Source organism: Agelaius tricolor, unplaced genomic scaffold, assembly GCF_023055355.1.
Source record: "Agelaius tricolor isolate 1412-34295 unplaced genomic scaffold, bAgeTri1.0.p SCAF_2, whole genome shotgun sequence".
Lineage (NCBI taxonomy): Eukaryota > Metazoa > Chordata > Aves > Passeriformes > Icteridae > Agelaius > Agelaius tricolor.
In genome coordinates this window covers 9,917,782-9,942,711 of record NW_027269262.1, presented here as the reverse complement: position 1 = coordinate 9,942,711, position 24,930 = coordinate 9,917,782, and the positions used below count along the sequence as shown (strand labels likewise).

The 24,930-nt window shown below is 42.3% G+C and overlaps 1 protein-coding gene across 2 annotated transcripts; it reads right to left on the bottom strand.

Moving 5' to 3' along the window:
- Positions 1–8,670: 8,670 nt before the first annotated feature.
- SSR1 (signal sequence receptor subunit 1) lies at positions 8,671–22,525 on the bottom strand. 2 transcript variants are annotated; one of them, XM_071452432.1, is made up of 9 exons: positions 22,262–22,525; positions 20,158–20,270; positions 18,374–18,461; positions 17,940–18,202; positions 17,497–17,573; positions 15,737–15,815; positions 14,876–14,969; positions 14,302–14,316; positions 8,671–12,484 (listed from the first exon to the last, which is right to left on the bottom strand). In XM_071452432.1, the coding sequence occupies exons 1-9, from the start codon at positions 22,344–22,346 to the stop codon at positions 12,417–12,419; spliced, it is 882 nt and encodes a 293-aa protein (XP_071308533.1). In that variant the 5' UTR covers positions 22,347–22,525; the 3' UTR covers positions 8,671–12,416. The 2 variants fall into 2 exon arrangements, with proteins under 2 accessions (XP_071308533.1, XP_071308536.1); XM_071452435.1 differs by lacking the exon at positions 14,302–14,316 and having other exon boundaries at positions 22,262–22,524.
- Between the last annotated feature and the right edge of the window lie 2,405 nt (positions 22,526–24,930).

Below are 24,930 nucleotides of genomic sequence, written 5' to 3'. Positions count from 1 at the left end.
TGTTTTAGCTTGTCAGAGCTGCCTTAGCTGCATTTTATATGCCTTCCTATAAATAAACCCCATTTCACAGGACAGTGAGCCAAAGAATATCTGAGTTGTGCATCCAGCTCTCGAGGCCAGAGAATTGCAGTGAAGCAGAGCATCCACATCTTCCTAAGTCCTGCTGCGGTGGTGCTTTCTGGCAGAGAAGTGAACCAGGTTCAGAATGAGAGACAGACTGGGGGGCTGCACTGCTGCTGCTTTCCTCCCTCAAGCCTCCTGCACCTTCCCCAGGGAAGTTCAAAATGCCTCACAGCACTTGGTCTGCTAAAGACCTTGGTCCCTCACCCCCAGGGAGGGACAGGTTAAAACAGAAGCATTCAGCCAGCTCAGCCCCAAACCAAGGATATCTGATGAAGTGGAGCTCTGAAGGCTCTCTGGGTGAGCTCATTGGGTGGAAACATCATTTCTGAGGGAGGAAACCTGCAGAAAATAATTTTCCCTCTCCCACCCACTGACCTGAATCGCCTCTCCTCTCGTGAGACTGATGGGAAGCTCGCATCCAAGTGGCCTGGGGACCTGTCAGGAGGTGTAAAATCAAATGGAATGAGTTTATGTGGCTAGGAAGTGATGGTGACTAATAACTTACAAAACAGATGACTTAGAAAGCACTTGGTTCTTGGTTCTTGGCCATGGAAGAGTATAATTGCAGCCCTTTTCTGCTTCTACCTCAGTTTGACAGCAACTGTTGCTGAGTTGGGAATTCCCCTGCTCTTTCTGCCTTGGACAGGGTAACACCCTGCAGACCAGCTGAACTGTGCTCCTTGCTGGCATTTCCCTTTCCCTCTTCCTGCCTCCACTCCTTCCCACACTAGCACCCATGGCAGTGATAGCTGGAGCTGGCCTGAAACACCAGGTTAGCAGAGGTGGGGAGGTGTCTCCGTGTGCCTCCTGCAACTTGCTGCTTCCTCACCTCATTCCCTAAAGTTTTTTTTTTCCCACCTTGGCAAGGGTGAAGCTGAACTTAATTCCTGACATTGATAGGGAGAATGGCACAGCCCCTCTTTGAGGCACTGCTGTGCTTCAGGCGTGGAGGCCACATGCTGGCCCAGAGCATTAAAATTTGGGGAAGACCCAAGTCCTCTGCTACCAGAGGGATCCTTGGCAGCAAGGGGCACCAGGAAAGTGGGTTTTTTTCCTGCAGTGTGGAGTGTGAAGCTGTGGGGATGGGCAGGAGATAGCGGGATTGGGTGAAAACTTCCCCAAAACAGAATGTGGAGCCTGGTTGGAGCATCTTTTCTTTTTTTTGTTTTCTGCTACTGAAATGCAAACAAGTAACAAGAAAGGAATAAAGTTCCTTGCTTTTCATTATGCAGCTGTCTCAAAGTAGCCAGCATTTGTGAGATGGGAGGGCTGTACACCTACACCAAGATCTTCAGAAAGTGAGTGCAATGAGACGTGATTTGCTGTTGACACTTAACAGTGTTTTGGCCTGTTCTGTTGGAGAAAGCCTTTCTCAAAATTAGTCACAATTCAACTAGCAAAGGCAGCAAGGGGCAAAAGTTTACTTGATATCTTTCCTTCTTCACAAGTCTCCAGTTTGGGGACTCACACATGCCATTTTCTTTCAGCATTTCTGTAGTTATGATTGAAAATGTCACTTTTGGAAACCCTGAAGTTCAGGATTACATGCAAAGGGAGACTCAAGACCTCAGCACAGAATAACCAGCACTTTCTGTACGTCAAAGAGGCACCATTTTTCATCGCCCACTCTGGCAAAGCAAAAAAAAAAAAAAAAAAAAAGATGGAGAAATTGGATTGTTCAATTGGAACATCTCTTAACTGCTGGACTGTGGAAAAAAGGGCCACACTAGGACTTCCCAAAACCTGAGTACTGGAGTAGCCAGTATCAGGAAGGGAAGGGAGTAAAACCTGAACAAGGCACCAGCATCTTTGGGTGTCGTGGGTCAGCTGAGCCCTGCAGCTGAGGAGGAGCTGCACTGAAGTACTTTCCCCCTTTCATCCCCTTCCTTGGCAGTAATTAATGTGCAAGGGAGAGGCTGCATCCACTCTGCAACAGCCAAAGAAGCTGTGAGGGAGATACTGGGATTTGGGCTCCAATCTGCTTGGAAATAAAGGAATTGACTTCGATTTTGAAAACCTCCTCCATGTCAGGGAAGAGCTGAATGTTCCATGAAAAATGGTCTGAGGTTGGGAAGGGGGAAGAGTGTGTATGAGGAAAGGTCTCACCTGCTAGTGGGATGGCTTGATCTGCATACACATCTGCACCCAAGGCTGGGTGGCGTCTGAGCTGGGGACATGATGGGTCACCTGGCTGTGTGTGCTCCGCAGGTTGGAAGCACCCCAATCACTACAGTGATCCCTGGATTCCAGGCTGTGCTCTGGAGTTCCTGGCTTTGGCCACCAGCCCCACACTGGACCTGCTCTCCTTGCCCATGTCCTCATGTGCACGCCCAAGGAATGAGGGAAACCAACATCCAGGAGCAAACTGTTGTCCCTGTCTGGAAACTGGTGATGCCAGTACCTGCAGATTTGCTGGCGGATCAGAGGATTTCCCTAGCCTTGGGCAATTAGTGCCATGCTGGATCACAGGATTAGAAAAACTGGAAACAACCCTAAAATGACAGGAAGTACAGCACAGCTGGGGTTCCTGAGCCAAGGCTCTGCTGAGAGTTTGTATGGTCAGTCTGTTCCTCTGGTTTTGAAATAAGAACATTAACAGGAATAATGGCTTGTTCATGGAGCCCCTGCCAGAGCCTAAAGCATCGCCTGCAGGTCCAGGGTCTTGCACTCAGCAAATTCAGACCTCTTGGCCTTTCTCAACACAGCCTCCATAGTGTCCTTCCTTGTCCCCTCAGCTGAGGATTGTGTTTTTGCAATGCAGTTTCAGGGAATGCATTTTTAGGTGATTTAAACTTTTCTCACCAGTCCTGAAAGGATGATTTATGCCAAGTAAGCCCAAGGTGTTTCTCCCACAGGATGAATTGGTGTCAGACACAGATGGTGTGTCCTTGGTCCTGTGACAAGTTAGGGACTCACTTGTCCAGAGGTGTGCATGTATTTCTCAGGAAATATCAGAGGACAGGAGGGGAAGGGGCAGGGGGAGAATAGCACAGGGAGGAGATCTTTGGCACAGAATTATTTGGTGTTTTTAGGATTTGTCACCAGCTGCACCACTACAAAAGGTGCAGAAGCTGCAAGAGCACCATCCCTGCGGGCTGCCAGGCCTCATCAGTGGCTTCACCTGGGCAGGGAGGCCTATTTAAAACAAGGGGAGGGGTGAAGGTTGGGCTGTGGGCAAGGGGAGAGTTGTTTGTGAGCAACATCAAGTTCTGTATTGTAAAAAGATGTTTATGAGGCTGTTTTTCCAGAAGTATCTTTTTTAAAAAAAGGAGTCAATTAGTACCTGGGAGAAAAAGGGGGGAGAGGCAGCTTGCCTGCTCAAAGGCAGCAGTGAAGACACAGACTGCTGCATTCTGTGCTGTCACTGCACAGAATGGATCCCAAAAGATACAGGAGCATCTGCCTTGCTGTTGTTGTATGCAAGTGTCACCTCAGGTAAGTGATGTGTAACCCACACATGTGTGCCAGGAGGCTGCCTGACAGATGACAAGCTTGACTGAACTCTCTGGGGAGATGTAAACCTCCAGAGTATTGCCAGGTAAGGGGCTCTGATGCCTTCATTTCAAGATGTGTCTGAAATCACCCTGAAGAAGTGAAACTAAATGGAGTTGAGAAGCATTCTTGAGGCTTTTCAAAAATTCTAGTATTGCCTACTTTCATTTCTCAAGACCCCTCCCAGAATACTAAAAAAAATCCTTACAAAAAGGAAGCAGGAGTTTTTAATATATTAAACAGTAGTAAAATGGCAAGACTTCTCTGGCTCACCCAACCTCACTGCGTAATGCAGTAGAAAATGTTGTAGCAATCCTCCCAACTAGTAAGAACTGAAAATAGCTTTCTCCTTTGCTGTGCTTGTTTATTTCTCCTGTGCCAGATCTGTCTCTTGTTTGGCAGGGAAAACTGCCAGGAGTGTATGAGGAAACTCTGGGCGATGGTGTTTGGAATACGCTGTTGTGAAAGCACTTGAACTTCTCTAGAGCCTTTCAGCAGAGGGTTGTGAAGCAGTTTACGAACATCAGTTAATGGGAGGCTGTAAATAAGAGAAATCTGCTGGAGAAAAGGCTTTTCATCACCAAAGGCCTGATCTGTTTTTACAATCTCGGAGGCAGAGGTTACTGCGGTGGAGGCCAGCGCCACTGCGGGCTGACTTTCCGTCAGTCATTTTTAGCTGTAACCACACACGGAGCACGGCCCTGCTGCTCATGAAAATGTGCCAAGGTTGGGACAGAATGTCAGCCAGAGGGGTCGGTGGCTCTAGGACAGGGCCTGCCCTGAGCACTAGGGTAGGAGGAATGGCAGAAATAAATGCTCCTGTGAACGTGAGCACACAGGTCCATGGGCCCTTGCCCTCAGACATGGAGCTGTATTTGGGTAACAAAAGCAATTGGTGTGTTAGCCTTTCCTCCCATCTCCTGTTACCTGATCCTGCAGAGAATGACAGCCTAGGTTTGTTGTTTGCAACGAGCAGCATCTGAATTCCAAGGAATCTGCACCCAAAATAAGTATTTCTACTTTATTTGGGGTGATGGCAGTGCTAGCTGTGAGATGCAGGCCTGCTTTGACCAATATTCCTCCCAAGTTTTTGCAACTCAAGCTTTACTGCATGACCTGTGCTTGGGAAGGGCAAAACCTGGCTGTAAACAGACTGTAACCTTTGTCATTGCTGTTTAGTTCTACCAAAGCCCAGCCCTGCTCGATGCATGGGGCTCCTGGGCAGCAGCTGGGGAGGAGGCAGCACATGTACCGCCCATGTCCTGCTGCATGCACTGGTGCTGAATGGGATCCAGCACTCCCAATTTGTACACTTTGCCAGAAAAGTCCCTTTTTGGTGGCAGGATATTTAACACCATTTAATCTGCTGCCTTCAAGATGCCTGTATGACTGAAGCTTTACAGGCTCCAAGGTTACATGCACCAGGTCCACAATATTCCACAGTCAGAGAAAATCAATGCATCAACCTGTCTGCATACACACAGCAGTCAGTGTAAGTCTGCACCACAACACAGTGAGCCTGACCTTTGATCTTGTGTCTACATCACTTTGGCAGCATCTTGGAGTTTAAACCACAGAGGCTGCCTAGCACAGCTACTCAAGACCCAGAACTCACTAGAAAATGAGCTGGGGCTGTAGGTGATGGAAAGGGAGGGATCTGAACAAGTGAGCAACCTGGGCACCCTGTGGTAATCCATTTTGGAACAGGATGCAGAGCCACATGCTGCCTTTAATACATTTGATTATTACTTTTTATGAATGCAATTACTTTTTTTATCAAACCTCTTTGACAGTTTTTAACTTTTTCTGAACCTTAAGATTCTCTTTAGCAGCTGCAAAACACCTGCTTAAAAATTAAGGTACTTAATTTGAAAAATACTCAATTGAAAGTGATAGCAGCTTCTCCACCAGTTCCTTCAGGCAGTGTTTTACTGAACTGCAGCTGAGGGATGCTTTGCAGTTTGTCAGCAGGTCCTTGGTGGCCTGTACTTATTCCCACTGCACTGCATCAGTGACATCTGGCTCCATTCAATTCCCTAAGTTCGGCAGAATGGGAATGACAGGGTGATGGTCCTGGGGACTGCCAGTGAAAGGAAAGCAGTAACCACAAGGAGAGCTGCAGCTCACTGGAGGAACAGTCAATGACACCCAGCGAGATGCTTTGCACAGGAGCAGGAGTTCAGCCTCAGGAGGACCTTGAGGGAATGTCTTGCCCTGCAGGAGCACAGAGAAAAGCTACTGAGTGATTGTTCTGGCTGCATGACTGTGACTGGTGCCTCATACATCACCCTTGGTGTACTTTTAGCTGGGGTCATGGTAATTGAATGCTGCAGAACTGTAATCTGCCAGGCCAATAAGGTGGTGGAAAGGAGATGGTCCCTGAGTAGTGTATTTCTAAAATATTTCTTCAGTTTTTTTCTTTGCTGTGGTGCCTAACAGCAAGATGTACTTCCTGGTTTCCAACTTGCTTTATAGCAGCAACAAGTTAGGATTAGTTGGGCAAAATGTCATTTCCAGCTGTGAGAAGTAATTCCATGCTCTATGAATGAACCACTATTACAAACAACCAAGCCTTAACCAAGCCTTAAATACAGGCTCTGAGGAAAATATGACACACTTCCAAATCAAATGTTTTAGGGTATTTGAACTTGCTTCTAAATATAACCTGTTATTTTGGTGGCAATGTTTGCCATACTGTGCTCAACAGTCATCAGATGCTATTTAAATTCTAGCTTTTCCTTTCCAATGGAAACCTGCAACAGGGCATTTTAACTGCCCTCCTTGCTCTGTAGACTTCTCTGAAAGAAAACAGGGTGTTTGTTCATTCTTTCTCTTACTCTTGAAAACTTACGGGTGGAAAACTTGCCACCTGATACTGGATCAAATCCCCTCTCAGGGCAAGGTCCTGTCCCCTGCTTGCTTCTGCAGGGCTGTGGATCCAGGCTCTGCCAAGGGAGTTCCTTCAGTGTTCTGAACAGTCTGGGCTCTTGGATTCAGCCTGCATGAAAAAGCTGAATGGGAACCTATCTGTGTCTGCATGTGGTCAAGGTACACATGGGGTTAAAAGATCTAATTTAATTTAGCTTTTAAGGAAAACTGGCTGTGGGGCCAAATACCAGGTGGCAGAGGCAGTGTGTCACTATAAGCTCCACCTCTGCAATTTGGCTGACCCTATAGGTGGCCACAGCCCTGAATTTTTTTGGAAGTAATACCAGACACCAGCATTCACAGTTTTTCTGAGTTCAAGCTTCACATTTGTCTGTTATTTTCTGAACAGCACAGAAAAGTGCAGTGCCCAGACTTACTTCAGTGGCCAAGATAAAGCATGGAATGATTTAGAAAGTCCAGACACAGTTGCTCTGACTCCTCCCTTTAGAACCTGCCCTTTGAGAAGGGGCTAAATCTCTCTTTGTGCTTGTCTGCTGTGAGAAGCAGCTGTCACAGGCTTGGGAGATCCCTCAGCTGGCAGATCTGGGAATTGCTGGCTGTAGTAATTTCCATCTAGTGAACCTAGTACTGCATTTTATCTCCAGGGTTAATGCTCCACCGCTGCAGCCTCATCTCTATGGAAAATACACGGTGTAGCTTCATCCAGGCCCAGCAGGGCAGGACTGAACCTCCTTTACTAGAACATAGATGGTGGGGTCCTCTTGAAAATCGGCTCAGACCCTTGTGAGACCAAGTGCATCAACTCAAGTGTTCTCTTTGCTGTGTGAAAGAGAGCTCTCAAGTGACAGATTCATTATGTGAACTTAGGTGGCAGAGGGAAAACAGTTGTGATTTCCATGCAGGCTGAACAGATTGATAATGATGAGGAAAGGCAGGTTAAATTTCAGCTTTGCCTTACCAGCTAAGGGCCTGCAATGTTGTCATGCTGAAATTTTACTGCATCATGGTTAATATAAATTTATAGCCAAGACTATTTACACGAGCGGACAGAAGAGACAGCCAGACAGATTTTTAAGACCTCATCTTGGTCTTGGTCTCTGTTCTTTCTGAGCCAGCTATTGCAATCTATCTATCTTGATCTTTTCAGTGAAAGATGAGGTAGGCTTCAAATTCTAGTAGTTTTTATGTGTTCTGGGACCTAAAAATACATCAACACATCTGCTTCTAGTTTTCCCCCTCTTTTACCCACAGATATAGCTCACAAATACAGGGGTCCCAGCATTCTTTATTCTTAAACCTTGTCTTGTTTTTTGTTGGCTTTTTTCCCCAACAAGCCTTACCTTCTTCTGTTTGGATGCAGAACACCTGCTGGAACTGCTATTTTCAGAGTAACTGCATGGAATGTGAGCATTTGCTTGGTCACACAACAGCATGCACATAAAAACAGGAAGGATTTGGCCTTGTGCTTCAGCAATCTTTAAGCATCTTAACAGATCCTTTTTATGCTGCCTATGGTTTAACAGGAGGTTATTCCTTCTAGAAATGTAGGGCACTATGGCTCACTTTCAACCCATCAGAATTCAGGAATTTACTGAACATTTCCCCAGGGCCCTCCCTTAAAAGAATTCTAATCTTAATTATTAGTCCATTGTCCAAAACATCACAGAAACTTGCTCAATATTATTTCCATTCCAATTACACATGTAGAAAGGCAGATTTTTAAGAGTGGCATGTTTTTACACTCTGCATATTTGCTACTACCGATTGCTTATCAAGGAAAAGGCCTTTTTTGGTGCCATACTCATGCTTTATTTAAAAAAAAAAAAAGCTACACAATGCTAAGAAAAAAAAAAATCAAGTATACTTTACAAAAAACCTGCAGCTGTTTTCAAGAGATCTGATCTCACTTATAAATGCAAGTCAGGAGGTAAGAAATTAAATGATAATTTAACACTTCAGTTGCAATACATCACCTGAACTTAATCATCCAAAACAATCAGTCATTCTTAAGTTGACTGTTGATTGTAGCTACATAAACAATCATCTGTATCAACTGATTAGAAAAAATCCCTGGGAAAATTTAGAGATAAATGGAAAAATATCAGAATAATGTTACTTAGCCCACCTATAAATTTTTGCAGAAACTAAGAAATCTTTCTGGCTTTGCTCTCCTCTGTATGTTAACTGCAACTCCTCTGCGTATTTTAGAAATGGTCAAAGTGTAAAGCTGCTAAATTCTGGTCAGTGAGGGGATTAAATTAGTACAGTATGATCTATGTGTACAGTTGCCAACCATTTACACTAGTGCTGTGTCTTACTATCTCCATGGAAGTGTATTGTGCAAGTCCCAAATAACTTCAAACACTCTTGAAACAGCCCTTATGTCACTCCTATGAGGTAGGTACTGTCCTTCCTTTGGAGAAGAAAAGAGAACAGACTCTCTACTGCTCAGTACATCAAGCACACTGAGAAACAGCACAACCAGCCTACTTTAGCATTTGAATGAATTCAGAGCTCTCACCTGCAACATTTTGTGTAGCACCATGCATTCTAGGAATAACCAGTAAACGATACTTTTGATTACACCTTTTCCAAGCTAAGGAAGACGTTGAGCATAAATGTTTTAGAGCAAGCAGAAGCACTGCCACCTCTACTCTGTTCCATCCAGCTCCACAGCCTACACCTTAATAATTTTGTACATGGAGAATGAACTTCAATCCTTGAGTCTGAGAGCAGCCACTCTTCTTTCTCTGATTGAAGGATACTGGAGAAAAAATGAACTGCTGCCAGAAAGCAGACAGCAAACAGAGGGCTACAGGTGTCACATGCAGTTCAAGGGTAGCCTGAATTAATGCTTTGCTGCCTCTGTAGATGTGAACTCTAAAGCTGTTTTTCCTACCCCATATGTAGAATTGTTAGGTCTTCACAATTTTTTAAGTTAAGGAGCTGTGAGAAAGGAATTCACAGAGGTCCTTCACTCTAAGCCCATAGTTCATTCGCTCTCTAAAACCATTTTATGATCTTTTACTAATAAAGAGACCCTAGCCCACAGCTTCTTTCACAGTTGTCACTCCTCTCAGCACCCCCCAGGAGCAGTTGTGTGGCAGTGTAGTAAGCTGGCTGAGAACTGGTAAGAATGCTGGATTATACAGATGCTTGTGCTGCCAAATGGAAATGGGTGGCATAGACAGGCAGAATTGCTGCTGTCTCATCTTTAAGAAGCAAAACTACATTCTACTCAGCTGAGAATAATAATTATATCCAGCAACATACCTGTGACACTAAGCTATCCCTGTTTAAAAATTGGGTATAAAATTCAAGTACCAAAATAAAAGTTTATAACCAATACGATAAAGCAACAACTCTGTGTCCCCAATTTAAGAAAACTGAGTGTAATAGACTGGCTTATTCACTAGAAATAATACTAGAGATGCCAAAGTTCAGTTACCACACTGCATGCTGGAATGTTACTGCTAAATTTCAACTACAACAAATTAATGAGAAACAAGTAATTAAAAAATGTTATGACATTCATCATGAGCAGCAGTGGTCTACTGGCCCCTGCTCTTATGAACTGCTTCTGGCTAAGAAAGTCACTATGAACCATCTACAGTGAATGCCATGTTGTATCATCAGAAAAACAGCCTTGGTACACCTGGACTTTCCCACTGCTGGTTCCAGTGCAAGCTGCCTTCTCTCTTCTTTCATGCTTAAGCATTTGGAAATCAGCCACTGACTACAGAGAAGAGAGCTCAGCCTTCAAATACTTCTTACTTGTAGAAATAAAACTAGGATATTACAAATTAATATCCTCTGTTCTGATCCTTTGTCTTTTTTTCCTGGCATACCACTGTATCATCACCACCCCCTCAAAGAGTACCTTTAAATCTCAGGAAGAATTAAGAATATACAGTTCAAGATGACCTATTCCAAGAAGGTGAAAAAAGCCCCTCTTGACGCCAGGTCAGAAACACAATCCAAGAGAGGGAACCTCCAAGTTCAGTGCATCAGGTGCTGCAATCACTATGGGGCTTTAGCATAGGAAGCATTTAATCCATAAACACTCTGTTGAATCAATGCAAGCTGGAATACAACCCTGCAAATCTACCACAGAACCAGTCAGATTATATTACTAAAGGCAAATAAAGCTGTTCCACACAATTTGAGTGGAGACACCCCTTATGAGGGCAGCATTCAACTGTTTCCTAAATTATCCAAACGACAATTAAGCAACCTTAACTGCAAAAAATATTCTGCCTGGACTAGCTGTATTTTCAGGAAGTTGAACAAAGCATCTTCTCCATAGCAATGTGAGTCAATAACACAGTTCGTTCTGGCCAAGTGTGTTACAAAATAGTGCCAGCACAGGTAGATTCAGAGCCTAGATGCTTCAAACACACTGTGGAGGGATTTGGAAGGATCACTCAGCATTCACTGGCTCAGATGTTCAGTCCCTGAAGACCAAGTGTGGAACTAAAAGGGCATTTTCACAGGTGGGGATGACAAAAGGGAGGAAAAGACAACAGAGGCCTCAAATCTGTGCCTCTACCTGAACTCAACAAGCCTTCAGATAACATTCAGAGATAGGAAGAGAGGCAGCTGAGATGCAAACAGTTCAAGCCTTGCCCAAGCAAACTGATGTTCTGCAAACTGGCTCTTTTCCTTGTCAGTTAATTCCTAAACACAGTGGATGTGGATCAATACCTCAGTACCTGGTAATCATGTAAGCCACAAAAGGAAATCTTGCTTTGATTTTGCACACAGCTTTTCTGTTCGACTACTGAACCAACAGGCAGCTACTGATGAGTACACATCTGTGTTACTAATTAAGAAAGACTAGGTGAAAAAAACCTCAGACCAATGTACTGACCAGTGTAAAGATGTCTCAGATTTAAAAACTGTAAATGGTGAATTAAATAGTTCGCCAATAAAAAGAAGTATTTGAATCCAACTGTTTTTCAAATTCAGTTTCAAGTGTGTACAGCAAATCCTTGTAAAGCTTTAAAAAAAAAAAATTGGCCTTTTGATACATATGACATTCTAGTTCTTAAGAGAGAGAACCAAGAACTCAGTGAAAAGTTGTTCTGGCTTATTCAACAGTTTCTTGAGTAAACATTGCAGAACTACCACTATAATCTGAATACCTAAGATGCTGGCACAATTCAATAACTAACCATTTAACAAATTGGGTAAAAAAAAAAGAAATTTATGTAGTAATACCAATTCAGCACACAAATTCCATGCTTCACAAGTTCTGCTGCTGTGCAAGAGTCTTCCTAAGATCTATGCAGCTAAGTTCAGAATTTTAGGTCACTGCATGCCCAGATCAAAACAGCAGCAAAATATCTACCACTACAAGCAGCTATACCCAATTGTGCCTTTAGAATGAAGACTATGCAGCAGTTGAGATGATCAGTGCCTGGCCACTGAGACAGGACCCCACACACAAACTTCTGTGCGCGCACCTTGTAAAGAGTAACGTTACTGACTGAATAAGAACAATTGCATTCAGGTTCTGATACAGATATGATACAATCAAGACAGATTAAAGTCACCAGACATTCAGATTAGGGAGAGGAGAGAAATCCTTCAATGACAATGTACAGATGACAAGCCAGCATTACAAAGAACTCTAAAGGCACATTTCAGGTAACACGTTTCTGTTAAGACCAACCGCTTACACACGCAGGCACAAATCTTAATGGCTACCTCCCCCGACCCCCAACAATTTAAAAAAAAAAAATTAAAAGAGAAGTGCATTTTCAGTAATATTAACACCATTCAGTTAATCTGTTCAGTCCAAATGTTTAGCAGTATTTTCCTTATGGTGGTATGGGTTCTCTGCACTACTCCAATCCAAAAAAACCAAACAGGCAGAATTAGTAAAGGTTCAACTGTTGCACTAGTTAACATTACTCATCAGAGCCCACTGGTCTCTTCTGTGCCCTCTTGTAGGGCAACCTCCTCGGTGAAGCTTTATCTAGATTAAAAAAACAAACAAACAAAAAAAAAAGAGATAGTTGCATCAATTGCAATTGTTACATGAGCATGTATTTTTCTCCTCCCAAACACAAGACAAGCTGTCCTTTTAGTGCAATGCATCACCACAGAGAAGTCAGTTCAAACAACTTGTTAAGGCTTTTTAACTATCAGCACCGTAAATAGAAGGTAACAAAAAATACTGTAACATGCAACAACAGGGTAAAGTTTGTCTTATTTGTCAGTTACTAAAATGCAAAAAAACCCAAAACAAAACAAAAAAAACCCAACAACAACAAAAAACAAAACAAAACAAAAAAAAACCCTGTCATCCCTATGTGAAACTCCAGGCTATGCTGCTTAGAAAATTTTCATGTTCAGTAATTACACTTTTAGAAAGTTAAATGAATTATTTGGGTGGCCACTGCCTTGAGTTTACATGGCTGAAGAATGTAAGATTGACTCTTCTTTAGACAGCTATGTCTTGCATGTACTATTTCCACATTCAGACAACTAACAGCAGAAGAAAACTGTTGTGGAAAACTGCACTTTTCTAGGAAGCATCCACATGTGACTGAATGACCTTTAAGGCCCCTTCCCAACCAAAGCATTCTATGGTTCTATGATTATTGCAGAGAATACTTTCAATAACCTTCAATACTCTACATGAAATGCTGAAGTGATTGCTATGTGCATCTGGTGACTAATTTTCTCAAACAGAACAATCTCCAATAGACTCCCTGGTTAAAGTTTGTGCAAACACAAGGAGCAGCCATCATGCCCTTACAGGCCAATCAGTACAGTATGAAGTGTCAATAATAAAAAAAGTCAAAAATATCTGATATCTTAAAGGCCATTATTTTAAAGAATTCTAGTGTAGAGTTCTATCTGAAACTAACCTGGAGCTGAGAAAACCGCAATTAAGAACAACTTAACCATTCATTTTTTCCTAAACTTCAAGTGTTCAGATATGAATACTTATTTGGCTTAAGAAAAGGATGGTGGTAGGGCCCAAACATTACCAGAATTTGAACCTTTTTAAAGTCAGCTTGCTCTTTAGCAAAAAATAGTATTTAGACCTTCAGTTTTTCTTGCTAGAGGGAGGCTTTTCCAATTCCTGTGTCTGGATTTTATACTATTCTAGTGCATAACAGAAGAAAGTGTACAAGAAAGCTTTTATCTTCACAAGTAAAGCACTAGTCTTTAAACCTATGGGGTGCAAGTACTCTTAAAAAAGGTAAAGGAATTTAAAAAGCCCAAAGTCATTAACTCCTGGCACAAGTTCATACCACAGCTAAGGCCTCTAGCCTTCTGCACCAAATGAAGGTCAGAATATGCTTATTTGATCAAAACAGCAGTCCCTGCCTAGTAAGGGTAGCTCCTGCAAAGGGTTTTTGAACTCTCTGCATCTCGTGTAGATTGCACTTCACTGAGGCTTTCTCAGCTCACAGCAGTGACTGCTACTGATGGCAGGAGTTTATCAGCCTGATACACCAAGGTGAGCAGGGAAGGCAAAATGAACATCTGCCTTTTAGAAAAAGGATTCCAGGAACCGTGAGAGAAGACAACAATACTTCATCAACATTCTACTGAAACTATGTTCCTACAATATAACCAGAAATAGATCCAGAAAATACATTAAAACATTAATTTAGAAGTATATAAAATGTATGCCATTGCGTGCATCTGTTCTGCATCTTTCACTGCTCAGGCTACAGCACCAGTCACAGCATGCAGGAAGTTGTACTTCTATCCATGCTTAATTATTACATGGACAACACACCAAGCACTTTTCAGCTCACAAAGAGTCTGCCTCACCTCTTCTACTTTGCACTGAAGCCATGGGAAAGCAAAAGAGAAGAAAGAGTAAGAGAAGTTAGAAATATCCACAGTCTAAAGAAATCAGATATTGGGTTTAGTGATGGCACTTCAGGTATCAAGTAGAACTTTTGGATTTGTGAAGGACATTAATAATAAGTATTTATGTGTCTTTAGTTAAAACACACTTCTAATGCTTACTTAAGACTTTGGTCTATAGGTAAACTTCCAAACAACTTTCAGAAACTCTGAGATGACATCTACTTTCTCCTACTTAAACCATCTTTGTAATCCAGGTTTTGGGTAGAGATCTTACACTGTTGAAAAATACTCTACAGAACAAATCATAAAAGTCACCAGTAGTCATTATCTTATCAACCAATAAAGTTGTTTATACAAGGAATGGGCTGGTAAAGTAATAATCTCATCCTTAAGTACAGTGCTTGAGACAATTTGTAATTCCCTAGAAGATACATGCTACTCTAAGAAATTGGTATCAGCTACTTACTCACTTACAATTAAGTAGTAAAGTTAGGTTTGTTATGGTCTAGTCTGTGAAAGGCAGACTACTTACTTATTTGATTTAAAGTTTCTTGGGGAATCCAGCTCATATCAACATCGTTCTGATTTGATGTTCCCATCTCTACTTTCTGTACTGGTCTTTTCCTCTGAAAATTCAAGAAAGAAGAAAGATTTTTTTCTTTTAAGTAAGACTTGGATAGCACAAGTATTAGAAATTACTAAAAAAGCAATATTTAGTGAATTACAATTATTTCACTAAGGTGCAAACTTAAGGCTAGTCAATACACAGAGCTGTCTTTCCCAGTAGCAATTTATTCCCCTAAGCTTTGTATTACCACTTCTAACACCTTACAACATTTATTCCACATAAAGGCACCAATATTTCATGCACACCTGGGCAAATTCATTACACCTTTTGCTGATGATCAGTCAAACTTCGTGATGACAAGTTTTATTTTGCTTTCTCAGATTAGCACAATATTGTCACATGTGATCTGACCTTGCAAAATAATCAACATTATGGCAAAGCTTTGCTAAGAACTAAATAAGGGACTGACAGCTGTTTTCCCCTGAAGTCTGACCTGGATTAGACTAATAGGCAGAAATAGAGAGCATGGGGAAAGTAAGTACTGGATCAGCAGACACAGACACCCAGTGATTACAAGGTATTCCAATTCAACCACTTCAGTGTGGAGCCAAAGGGCAGACCCAAAGGGCACAAGGCTCAGCAACCAAAGCATCTTCCATTAGGAACATTTTTAAAGAACACTCTAGCTTTCCCAGTAACCTCTAAGGTTCTAAAAATAAATCTCGCACCTTTACCATCATATGCCAGAAGCAATCACGGAATTGTTCTCTTCTCACATCAGAAAGGTTTTGTATTAACAAGTACACAGACAAACATGCTACCCACCTTCCTAGACTCTAGCAACTGATGTAGGCCAACAATGACCAGCAGACCAAGTCCAGCAAGGAACATGTACATGAAGATCCTTTAAAAAAGTTTAAGAAACAATGCATTAACTAAAAATGACAAGTTTTGAAGACAGCTTATGAAGAGGCATAGAAATGAAGCCTAACTTTGGGTGCACATCCACTGAAACTTTCTCAAGAACTTCTGTAGGGGGTAAGAGGGGAAAATACCCAAGGAATCTGAAACTAAAGTTCTAACAACTATAATGCAATTATTCTGACTTGGATTTTAGAAACTGTAATCATAAGTATAATTCTGAACAACAGAATGTTTGAAAAATGCTGTACAAATTAGGAAAATGTTATAATAAATAAATACTGAAATTCACTAACTTTAACAATTCTTTTGCACTATCACGAAGTTTCAAGATATTGGGTCACAGGCAATATTTAGGTCTGTGACAGCTTTCATCACTTAAAACCCTTCAAAGTCTCTTATATGCTTTTAGCATGCTATTGCAAAACAAGTACTGCTAAGACACTAATAATTTGCAACAGAGCTTTGAATGACTTTGCTTATCTTGCTCTGTGTTCCACTGTTAGAATTCTATCTACAATATCAATTTTCTTAATCTGTGCATTCTGGTTTGGTTTGAAGAATTTTATCTTAAGTACCTGCTGATACTTAGCAAGAAGTAAAGCTAAGTTATAGCTAAAATTGATTTGGGGATTAAGGAATTTACAAGTAAAAAGCTTATTCCAAGCTGAACATCTGAACTCTCATTTATGATAAAGGAAATTAGGGAGTTAAACTGAAGAAGATACTTAATTTCAATACCTGCTATAGGGCAATTATCTGTTCACAGGACATTCACACAAACTGATTCTAGTATCTGAATTGTTTTGAGAGCTCCTTTTTCTGACCATCACACATTTTCATGTGACCAACTGTTCTTTCATTTATACCATTGTATTTGAGAATTACAAACGAACACAACAGCTATTTCTTTTGGATCACCTTTTTTAAAAGGAAGCTTGCTCAACAGGCAATTTCTACCTGTGCCAGGACAATTCACATATTCAGTATTGTCTGCAAATATTTCTGAACATGAACTTTTCTAACTCACAGCTTCACTTAAAATTCCATTCCAGTGCTACAATATTTAATAGCATTTTAGCACAGCATATGCTTGAAAGATATTTGGTGTGTCAGATCTACCTAAGTCTGAAAAAAATCACTCCTGGAAGATACCTACTACAAACAGGGTTTGGAGGAAGTCAGTCATTCTTTGCTGCGCTCTCTGGTACTCCAAATACGTTTTTTAGTTTATGTAAACTTAGATTACACTGCAGTGTTTCAGAAGAAAGTTATTCCAGTCCTGACAGCAGGACCCACAGCCTGATACTATGGACTCCCTGCATCTTTTAGCTCTTAGGAAAAAGCACAGTAGCATAACAGAAGCTTAACAGCTTTGAATTTCTATGTAGCTGAATAACACCGGGCTTAAGCCCTCTGAGCTAAAGCACATCTGTCAACTTCTCACTGACACAGTACCAGTCCTGAAGATTCCCACTAACAATAGAGATCTTAATTTTGGGAAAAGTTTGTATTTTCAGTCTGTCAAATGCTGCTACAACATACACAAAACACAGCAGACCTAACACTCAATAAAATGACAATATAAGAACTATTTTCAATGGCACCACCAATAACCTGTTCTACCAGTGCACCAACTAAACCAGGATCTCCAGTCTCCTTACGTTTCTCCATCCAGCCCATCTTCTTTTTCAATAATTGTAACAGTTTGATTGAAGACAGCATCTTGAAAAACGTTGCCCTAGAACAAAGTTTGCACATGACATTTTAAACTGATTTCTTCAACACATACACAAACGTTTACCTTTTTTCATGTTCTTAGAGAAATTCTAGAAAGCAGTAACTCCTGCACAAGACCTTCTTAAGGTTGCAAGTTATGCTACTTTCACTCAACACATAAAAGCACAAATGTTCTGTTGTCCTCTACAGTTCTAAGACACCCCAGCTTCCACTGCTGATACAACTTTAGGTGCATGTAGGCAATCACTTGCTGTGCTTATGTACCCACTGATTTGCTTAAATACTACAGAGGCATTCACTCTCTGGAGAGGTACTTGACTAATCAGTTCCTTCCTGACACCTCCAGATGAACTAGCATCGGGCTTACACTGGCATCTCTGTAGTTGAGATTGATAACCAGACCGAAAGGACGACCACCCATAGGCTCAGCAGGGATGAAGGAGTACTCAAACGTGGCTTGTCTCTGTGGTGGAACTACTGTGTTCAGAGAAAGAGCTGTGAAGTTCTGGATGTAAAACTGGTAGTCTTGAGGGTACCGGAAAGAAGCATCAAGAGACTCGACAATGAAATCCTCTGTACCCTTATTGGTGAAGCCCACCAGAAATTTTACAATGTTGTTCGCTGGAAAGTCTGAAACACACACAAAAAAAAATTCAACCATGAGAAATCTCATGCACCACACACAGTCAAACAGAGTATCTAGAACTAGATATCTAGACTCTGTGGTTTCACTGTTTCAGGAAACACTGGTGTAGTCTAAGCAACAGTAAAGAGAATGGTGGATTAGCAGAGGACTCTTACCTTCACCTTTCACAAATAAGATGGTTGTATCAGCACTGGGTGAGGCTTTAGGTTCTCCTGACAAGTCTTCTTCCTCTTTTTCTTCTGTCTAAGACAAGAGACTTTTTTGAAAAACTCTATAATGAACAGTGAAGCTAAAACCATGCTTGGTTCGTGAGAATCCCATATGTCAAAGCAAGGAACAGTGGCAAGTATTTGTACCAAATCCTGCTCTTGCAGGATTAGCACCACAGTCTGTTCTCCCTCTAGATTTGCTGAGCATCCCTTTCAGCATTTATCTTTCTACTTGTTATATTTTACACAGTGACTAACCTGAACCACATTTAGCTCTATTGAAGGGTTTGGAATCAAAAAGCATCAGTAATGCTTCTGTTTGGGGGTGGAAAGAATAGAATCTAAACATTAAGTGTTCACATTTAAGCTATTTCCAGTTAGAAAACAAGCATTTCAAAATAAAGACAGCCATAAAACAAATGAGTTCTTTTCGCTACAGGGAGTGTTTACATTTTCTATTCAGCTTTAATTAGTTAAGTGTTATGTATGCCTGGAAATAGTTAGGCTATTAGAACTATGTAAGTCCACGGACTCGTTCAAGCTCACCTTGTGATGAATCACTTTTTGACAAATGCAAGCATTAAGAGCTTATTTTCCATTTGGGGATCATGGGCTCATCACCATCCCCACCAAACAAAAACAAGGCTGACCCAGTATTGAACAGTCTCAGCCAAGTGCTGAGAAGTCAGTTGGAACATTTGATTTCAGTGCTAAAACAACCTCCTGAAGCAGTGGAAGTCCTACTGGATCAGTCATACACATACTATGAACTAGGGAACCAGAGGTGAGCATGCAGCATCTTGATTCCAAGACACTATGAAAAACCCTTTTATTTGAGTGACAAATAAAAGAAACTGCCTAAAAAGCACCATGTTTTGTACCTGAGCCAAAAATAATTAAAAGGAAATTACATCCAAAAGTTTGTTTAATAATATTCTGTCAATGTTGACATAGTATACCTTCTACAACTTAGCAAAGCTGGTGAACCATAAGCTCACCAACTTAATAACAGCAGTAAAATCTCATAGAATCAAGCAACACTTTACAAAATCTTCATTTTTGTTATGCATGTTTTCTCCTACTAATGTCCATCAGAGATTTGAAAAAATTTTGCACCACTCTAAGCACACTGCCTACCAAGCCTAACATGCCACTGCTATAAGCAGATCAGAAAACTATGTAAAACATTTCACTTTTCTGTTTTTGATTTTCTGGGCAATTTTTTGAGTTTGTGTTGTAAACTAAGCTGTTTTTTTTTTTTAACAAGGGTTTTAGAATTCATTCTGAGCTTAACTAAGAACTCGGTCACACTTAGAAATCAGTATCAAAGAATTCAGAATGAAGTCATTCTATCCCCCAATGTTCTTCTCAGTTTACCAAGGTGAAGCTTCAGATAGAAAAGGACTACAGAGGGCTCCTACGAGAATGTGGTTCTCTCACTTGGTGGTTTGGGTTTTTTTGTTTGGGATTTTTTTGTTGGTTTTATTTTTTTTGTGGCCTACAGTTTTGATAGTCAGAAATCAGGTTGCCCCCACGTGGCTTTTCAACTGGTAATTCAGAAACAAAAGATAAATCCTTCTGACACTTCAAACTGAACACAAGCTTAATCAGATACATGGAAATAGCCACCTGAAAAAAGCAATGTAAGTAAATTCAATTATTTAAGTTACCCAGCTTCAAGCATTTCTGGTCTAATTCATACTTTTGAAGTAACATTCATGCACAATTACCAAGTCTGTTGGCTCATCTTCTTCAACTTCAGCTTCATCATCCTCATCTTCAACTATAGTATCTTCCACAGCTTCCTCATCTTCTGTAGCATCTTGGGCTGCAACTAATAAACCTGCCAAAACAAAATGCAAATACAATAAAGTCTTTTAAAGGTCTAGTTAATCAATAAAAAAACTGATGTTTAAGTACAACTCTCAAACTAATATTTGAGGAACCTAAAAACCTGCCCAATACAGTGTTTTGAAGCCTCAGTTGCAAAATACTCCTATTCAAATGATACTTGTGTTGATCTTTCAGCCTTTTTCCTTTGCTAAAAACTTTCTCATTTACTAATTTATCCGCCACTAAGTTCAAAACCAAAAATTTACAGCTAGATGACAAAAGGTTCAGCATTCACACAGCAACGCCTAAATTTGCAGAAGGCAACCAAGTTACATTAAATATGTGAAAATAATTCAAGGTTGCAATTACAAAAGTGAATATAAGGCATTCCTATTGACAGGAAATTAATTTGTAACTACTGTTTCTTTTAAGACTAGCATGTCTAACAAGTTTTTAGCACACTGGTAACAGAACACTTTGAAAGGTACCTAAAAAGTTACTTTATGGGGTTTTTTTGGGTACTTATTTTGATCCAAGTTTTGAAACCTAAAGAAATCTTTCTGACTACAATCTCCTCAAAATCACGTATAGCCATATATCCAATAGAACCACACCACCAGTCAGAAAAGAAACGTGACCTAGCGCAAGGCTCCAAGACAAGTGCAATCTGATAGTCCACTGCCTCTTTGCTTTCGTGGAGCCAAGCCTCATACATTCAAACACTGGGCAAATATGATTAATAAAAATACTGGCCATGGGACAAAGTTCTGTCTGTTTGCAGTTCAGAGCACATGCAAGCAAGGCTGAGATCTAAAACATGTGCACAAAATGACAGGTTTGTTTTTTTTTTAAACAAATGTAGTGTTTTCTGAATATGAAAGAGTAGAAATGAATGGATGACTGATTTACATAGGTCTGAAAAAAAGACCTAGCTGCTATAAATACAAAATTTAAAAGAAATATTTTAAAATTCTCATGGGAAATAGGAATCCTTGAGCAGGACAAGTATATCCAAGGACTTAAGAATTGCCAGTTAGTGCTAGAGAGAGCAAACCCAACCTCTCCTCTCAAGTGTCTTTAGAAGGCACACTCAAAGACTTTTGCTCGACCATGTGCAATACTTTACCTAAGCCTTAACTACAGTGATTTTATTTGATGTTTTAAACTTGTAAGAGTGGAAAAAAAATTAATTTCTACAAAAATTCTTACAAATAAAGGCGGGGGATTTTAAATTAAAAATGAACAACATACAGATAGGCTGTAGGCGCTCTTTGCCATCTGCTGCCCAGCACACCCTCAGACCCCTCACGGTGTTTCCGATGGATGTCAGAGGGGCTGATGATGTGGCAATAGCGGGAGAGCTCTGGGAAAGGACTCGCACACGGCGTGAGCTGCAGCCCACTGCAGGAGCTGGGCGAAAAGCCTTCCCAAACTTAGTAGTAGGGAGGCAATTTCCAGATCGTGAATCAGATAACGCCACAGCGTAAACAGAGATTAGCGCTCCTCGGTGTCGCCAAGGACACTCGGGGGGTGGCGGCAGACGAGGTGGGAAGGCAGGGTGGCAGCCAGCGCATCTGCTAGGGAACGTGCAACCAGCACCGCGGGCGAGCGGGGAGAAGGACAAACCCGCTGCCGCCGCCTCAGGAGGGGTTCTCCGGCTCTCCCGGGCCGCTGTCACGGCCGGGCCCGAGGCCGGTGCCCGCGGGGCCCTGCCCGACACCGCGGGTGGCTGCGCCGGAGGGGCCGGAGCGCGGCCCTGCACCCTCCAGGAGCCTCGAACGAGCCCGGGCCCCGCGGGCACCGCAGCCCCGGCAGCGGCGGCCGCCACGTGCGCGGGCGGCCGGGGCGATGAATGAGCGGAGCCGCCACCTCTCGGCGGAGCTTCCGCAGGCCCGGCCGGAGCGGCTCCCCCCCTCGCGGCGCCGCGGAGATCTCCCCACACACCCGCACACACCCACCGGCCCCGCTCCCCGGCAGTGACGGCCGCCCGCCCGCCCTCACCTGGGCCGCCGCGGGCGTCCCCGAGCAGCAGCGCGGCGGGGAAGACGAGCAGGGCGAGCAGCAGCAGCTGCGACAGGCGGCTCATGGCGGCGATGAGGACGGCGGCGACCCAAGCCCTCCCGCGCACCCTGTCCCGGCGCTGGCTGCCGCGGCGGGATGTCTAAATGGCGGCGGCGGCGGGCGCTGGGGCTGGAGCGGCAGCTGGAGCCGCCTCCCCGCGCTGCTCCATCCGGGGCCGTGCCCGCCCCGCTCCGCCTCCGCGGACGTGGCTCGGCCGGGCAGGAGGCGCGGCGGCCACGTGAGCGCCTGGCGGGGGCGGCGCTTCCTGCGCTCCCGGGAAGGGCCGGCGGCACCGAGCCTGCCGGGAGCCTTCGGACAGCGCCCTGTGAAATACAAAGCTGTGTTTTGTGACAGGTACATACAGGCAACATGTGTATTTGCGATTGTGGTACGTGTGGAAACCGACCATGGGACAGTTATAAAGACGAATTCTAGTAATAACCGAGGAAAGTAAAGCATGGAAGAAGGCCTTTGAACCTATCTTTCGTTCGCAATTAACGTTTATAAGTCTTAAGTTGATTTAGGAGCATTTGAATTAAAGCGTTAAGGATGTTGCTCTTTGGCAGGAACTTTCTGCTTGTAGTTAAGCCTTAAAGAGTTTTGCAATAATAACCTTTTGAAGTATAATTTTAGAATATAGCTGGTATCCTTGAAACTTTAGAAAATAGCTTTAGAAAATATAAAAAGGAAACATGCTTATCTCACGCCTTAACAAAACAGTGAAAAGCAGCTTGAGAAAGGAAGATGAACATCAACTCAAGGATTAATAGTTTCAACCAAGGGAAGCTGGACATCACTGTTACGAGATTTATAGTCCTTGCAATTAAAAGGTGGACCCACATCTGGAGAGCTGGACTTCACCAGATGGGTTGCTTCTTCCTTCTTTTGGAAACCAAACCACCACCATCTGGGAATACTGCTTTCTGGGATACATCCTGAGAAAAACTAAATCACAATAGTGTATAGAATTGTGACGTAAAAATTGGGAATAGAAACTGCTGAGAAAGCTTATGAGTACCCCTGTAAATACCTGTAAGCCTCAACTATCGGTGTGTAGTTGGAGGGAAAACTTCCCTCACTGTACCCAGCGCTGTATTGCTCATACTTTACCATATTAAATAATAAATTGATTGCTGCTTGAATATTGGCCTAGTCAAGCTTCTCATTTATAACAGCTCCCAGAGCGGGGTCCCGCTCCCAGGAAGGGCCAGCAGCACCGAGCTTTTGACAGCACTCCCGGCACGTCGGGTGGTCTGCGGTCCTGTGCGGCGGTTGGACTTCGACAGTCCTGGTGGCGCTGCAGAATGTGGGATTTGAGGATGTAATCTGTCAAACAGCAGCCAACAAGCAAGCTCTGTGTGATGTCTAAAGACAAATTAGTTGTCGATAGAAGTGCCTTGTTGAGGTTTAGGCCTTGACATGCTACAGTGATCTCAGACCTGGGCAGAGCCTGGGAAGAAGGATGTAGCAATAATAGTGAACACTAAGAATGCAGGATTTACAGGCCACAAGGACATTTGGCAGAATTCTCAAGATAAGGACGATAAATGCAGTAACTGTGCTGAATTACCTCTGTGTGGATAAAAGGCAATTCTGGCACATGGAGATCACAGCCACTGACTCACAGGCCACCGACCCCAGAAACCCCCTGACTCCTAAGCAGAGAACGACTGAGCATGTGGATTAATTAGCATGAGAAGTGAAAGATTCATTAACCAATAAAAGATCGAATACGACTTAATAAGAGAAATATGTAACTTGTAGATAATGAACATTAATGCCTCTGTTTGCTAAATGTATAAATAATGAAAAGTTGTGATAGGTGGTGTGCTTGACTTGTGGAATACCACTGAGCAGCCAGGCTAGTGCAACTCTGGAAAAAATTATCAATGTCTCTCTTGAGTGTGAAATTATTGGCTTATCGCACACCAGGTAACAAGTCCAGTTTTTTCTGGACAACACTGGATCCCTTCCAACTCAGAATATTCTGTGATTCTATGGGCCAACATACCTCTGGACAGACCAAGGATAAAGCATAGTACTGAAATAAAGGTGCTATGGAAATCTCAAAATTCCATGTTGCTCTAGAATAGCTGGTTTTGAGTCATATATTTGCTGGTTTAATTGAAAGTTTCCCAAAGCATGATAGGCAATGAATATGATACTGATACATTGCCTTTATCTCAGTAGACCTTTTGTTAAGTGCAATGCAAGGGATGTTAAAAGGGAGAGCTTTCCCAAACCCTACAATCAAAACATTCAGTGAAAATAAAAATGCCAAGGCCCAAACCAGCCTCCCTCCATGCTTTCTCTTTTCTCCCACAGTTTATCCAGCAATTTGCATACAAGGTAAAATGAAACAAGAGTAGTGTTAAGATACATTCTATATTTTGAGGTAACTTTAATTTGTCATTTGGGCATATGCAGCTTGCTGTCATGACAATGGTAAATGTAGTCTTGAGGCATTCATTTTTCAATTTCCCTCATTTGATTTTGAACCTGCAAATTACACTAAAAAAATTTATCAGAAGTAACCATTCTAGCTCAGCTTAATCTTTTTTTAACATGCTGACAATGTTACTGAAATGCTGTTAAGTATTGACTGAAAG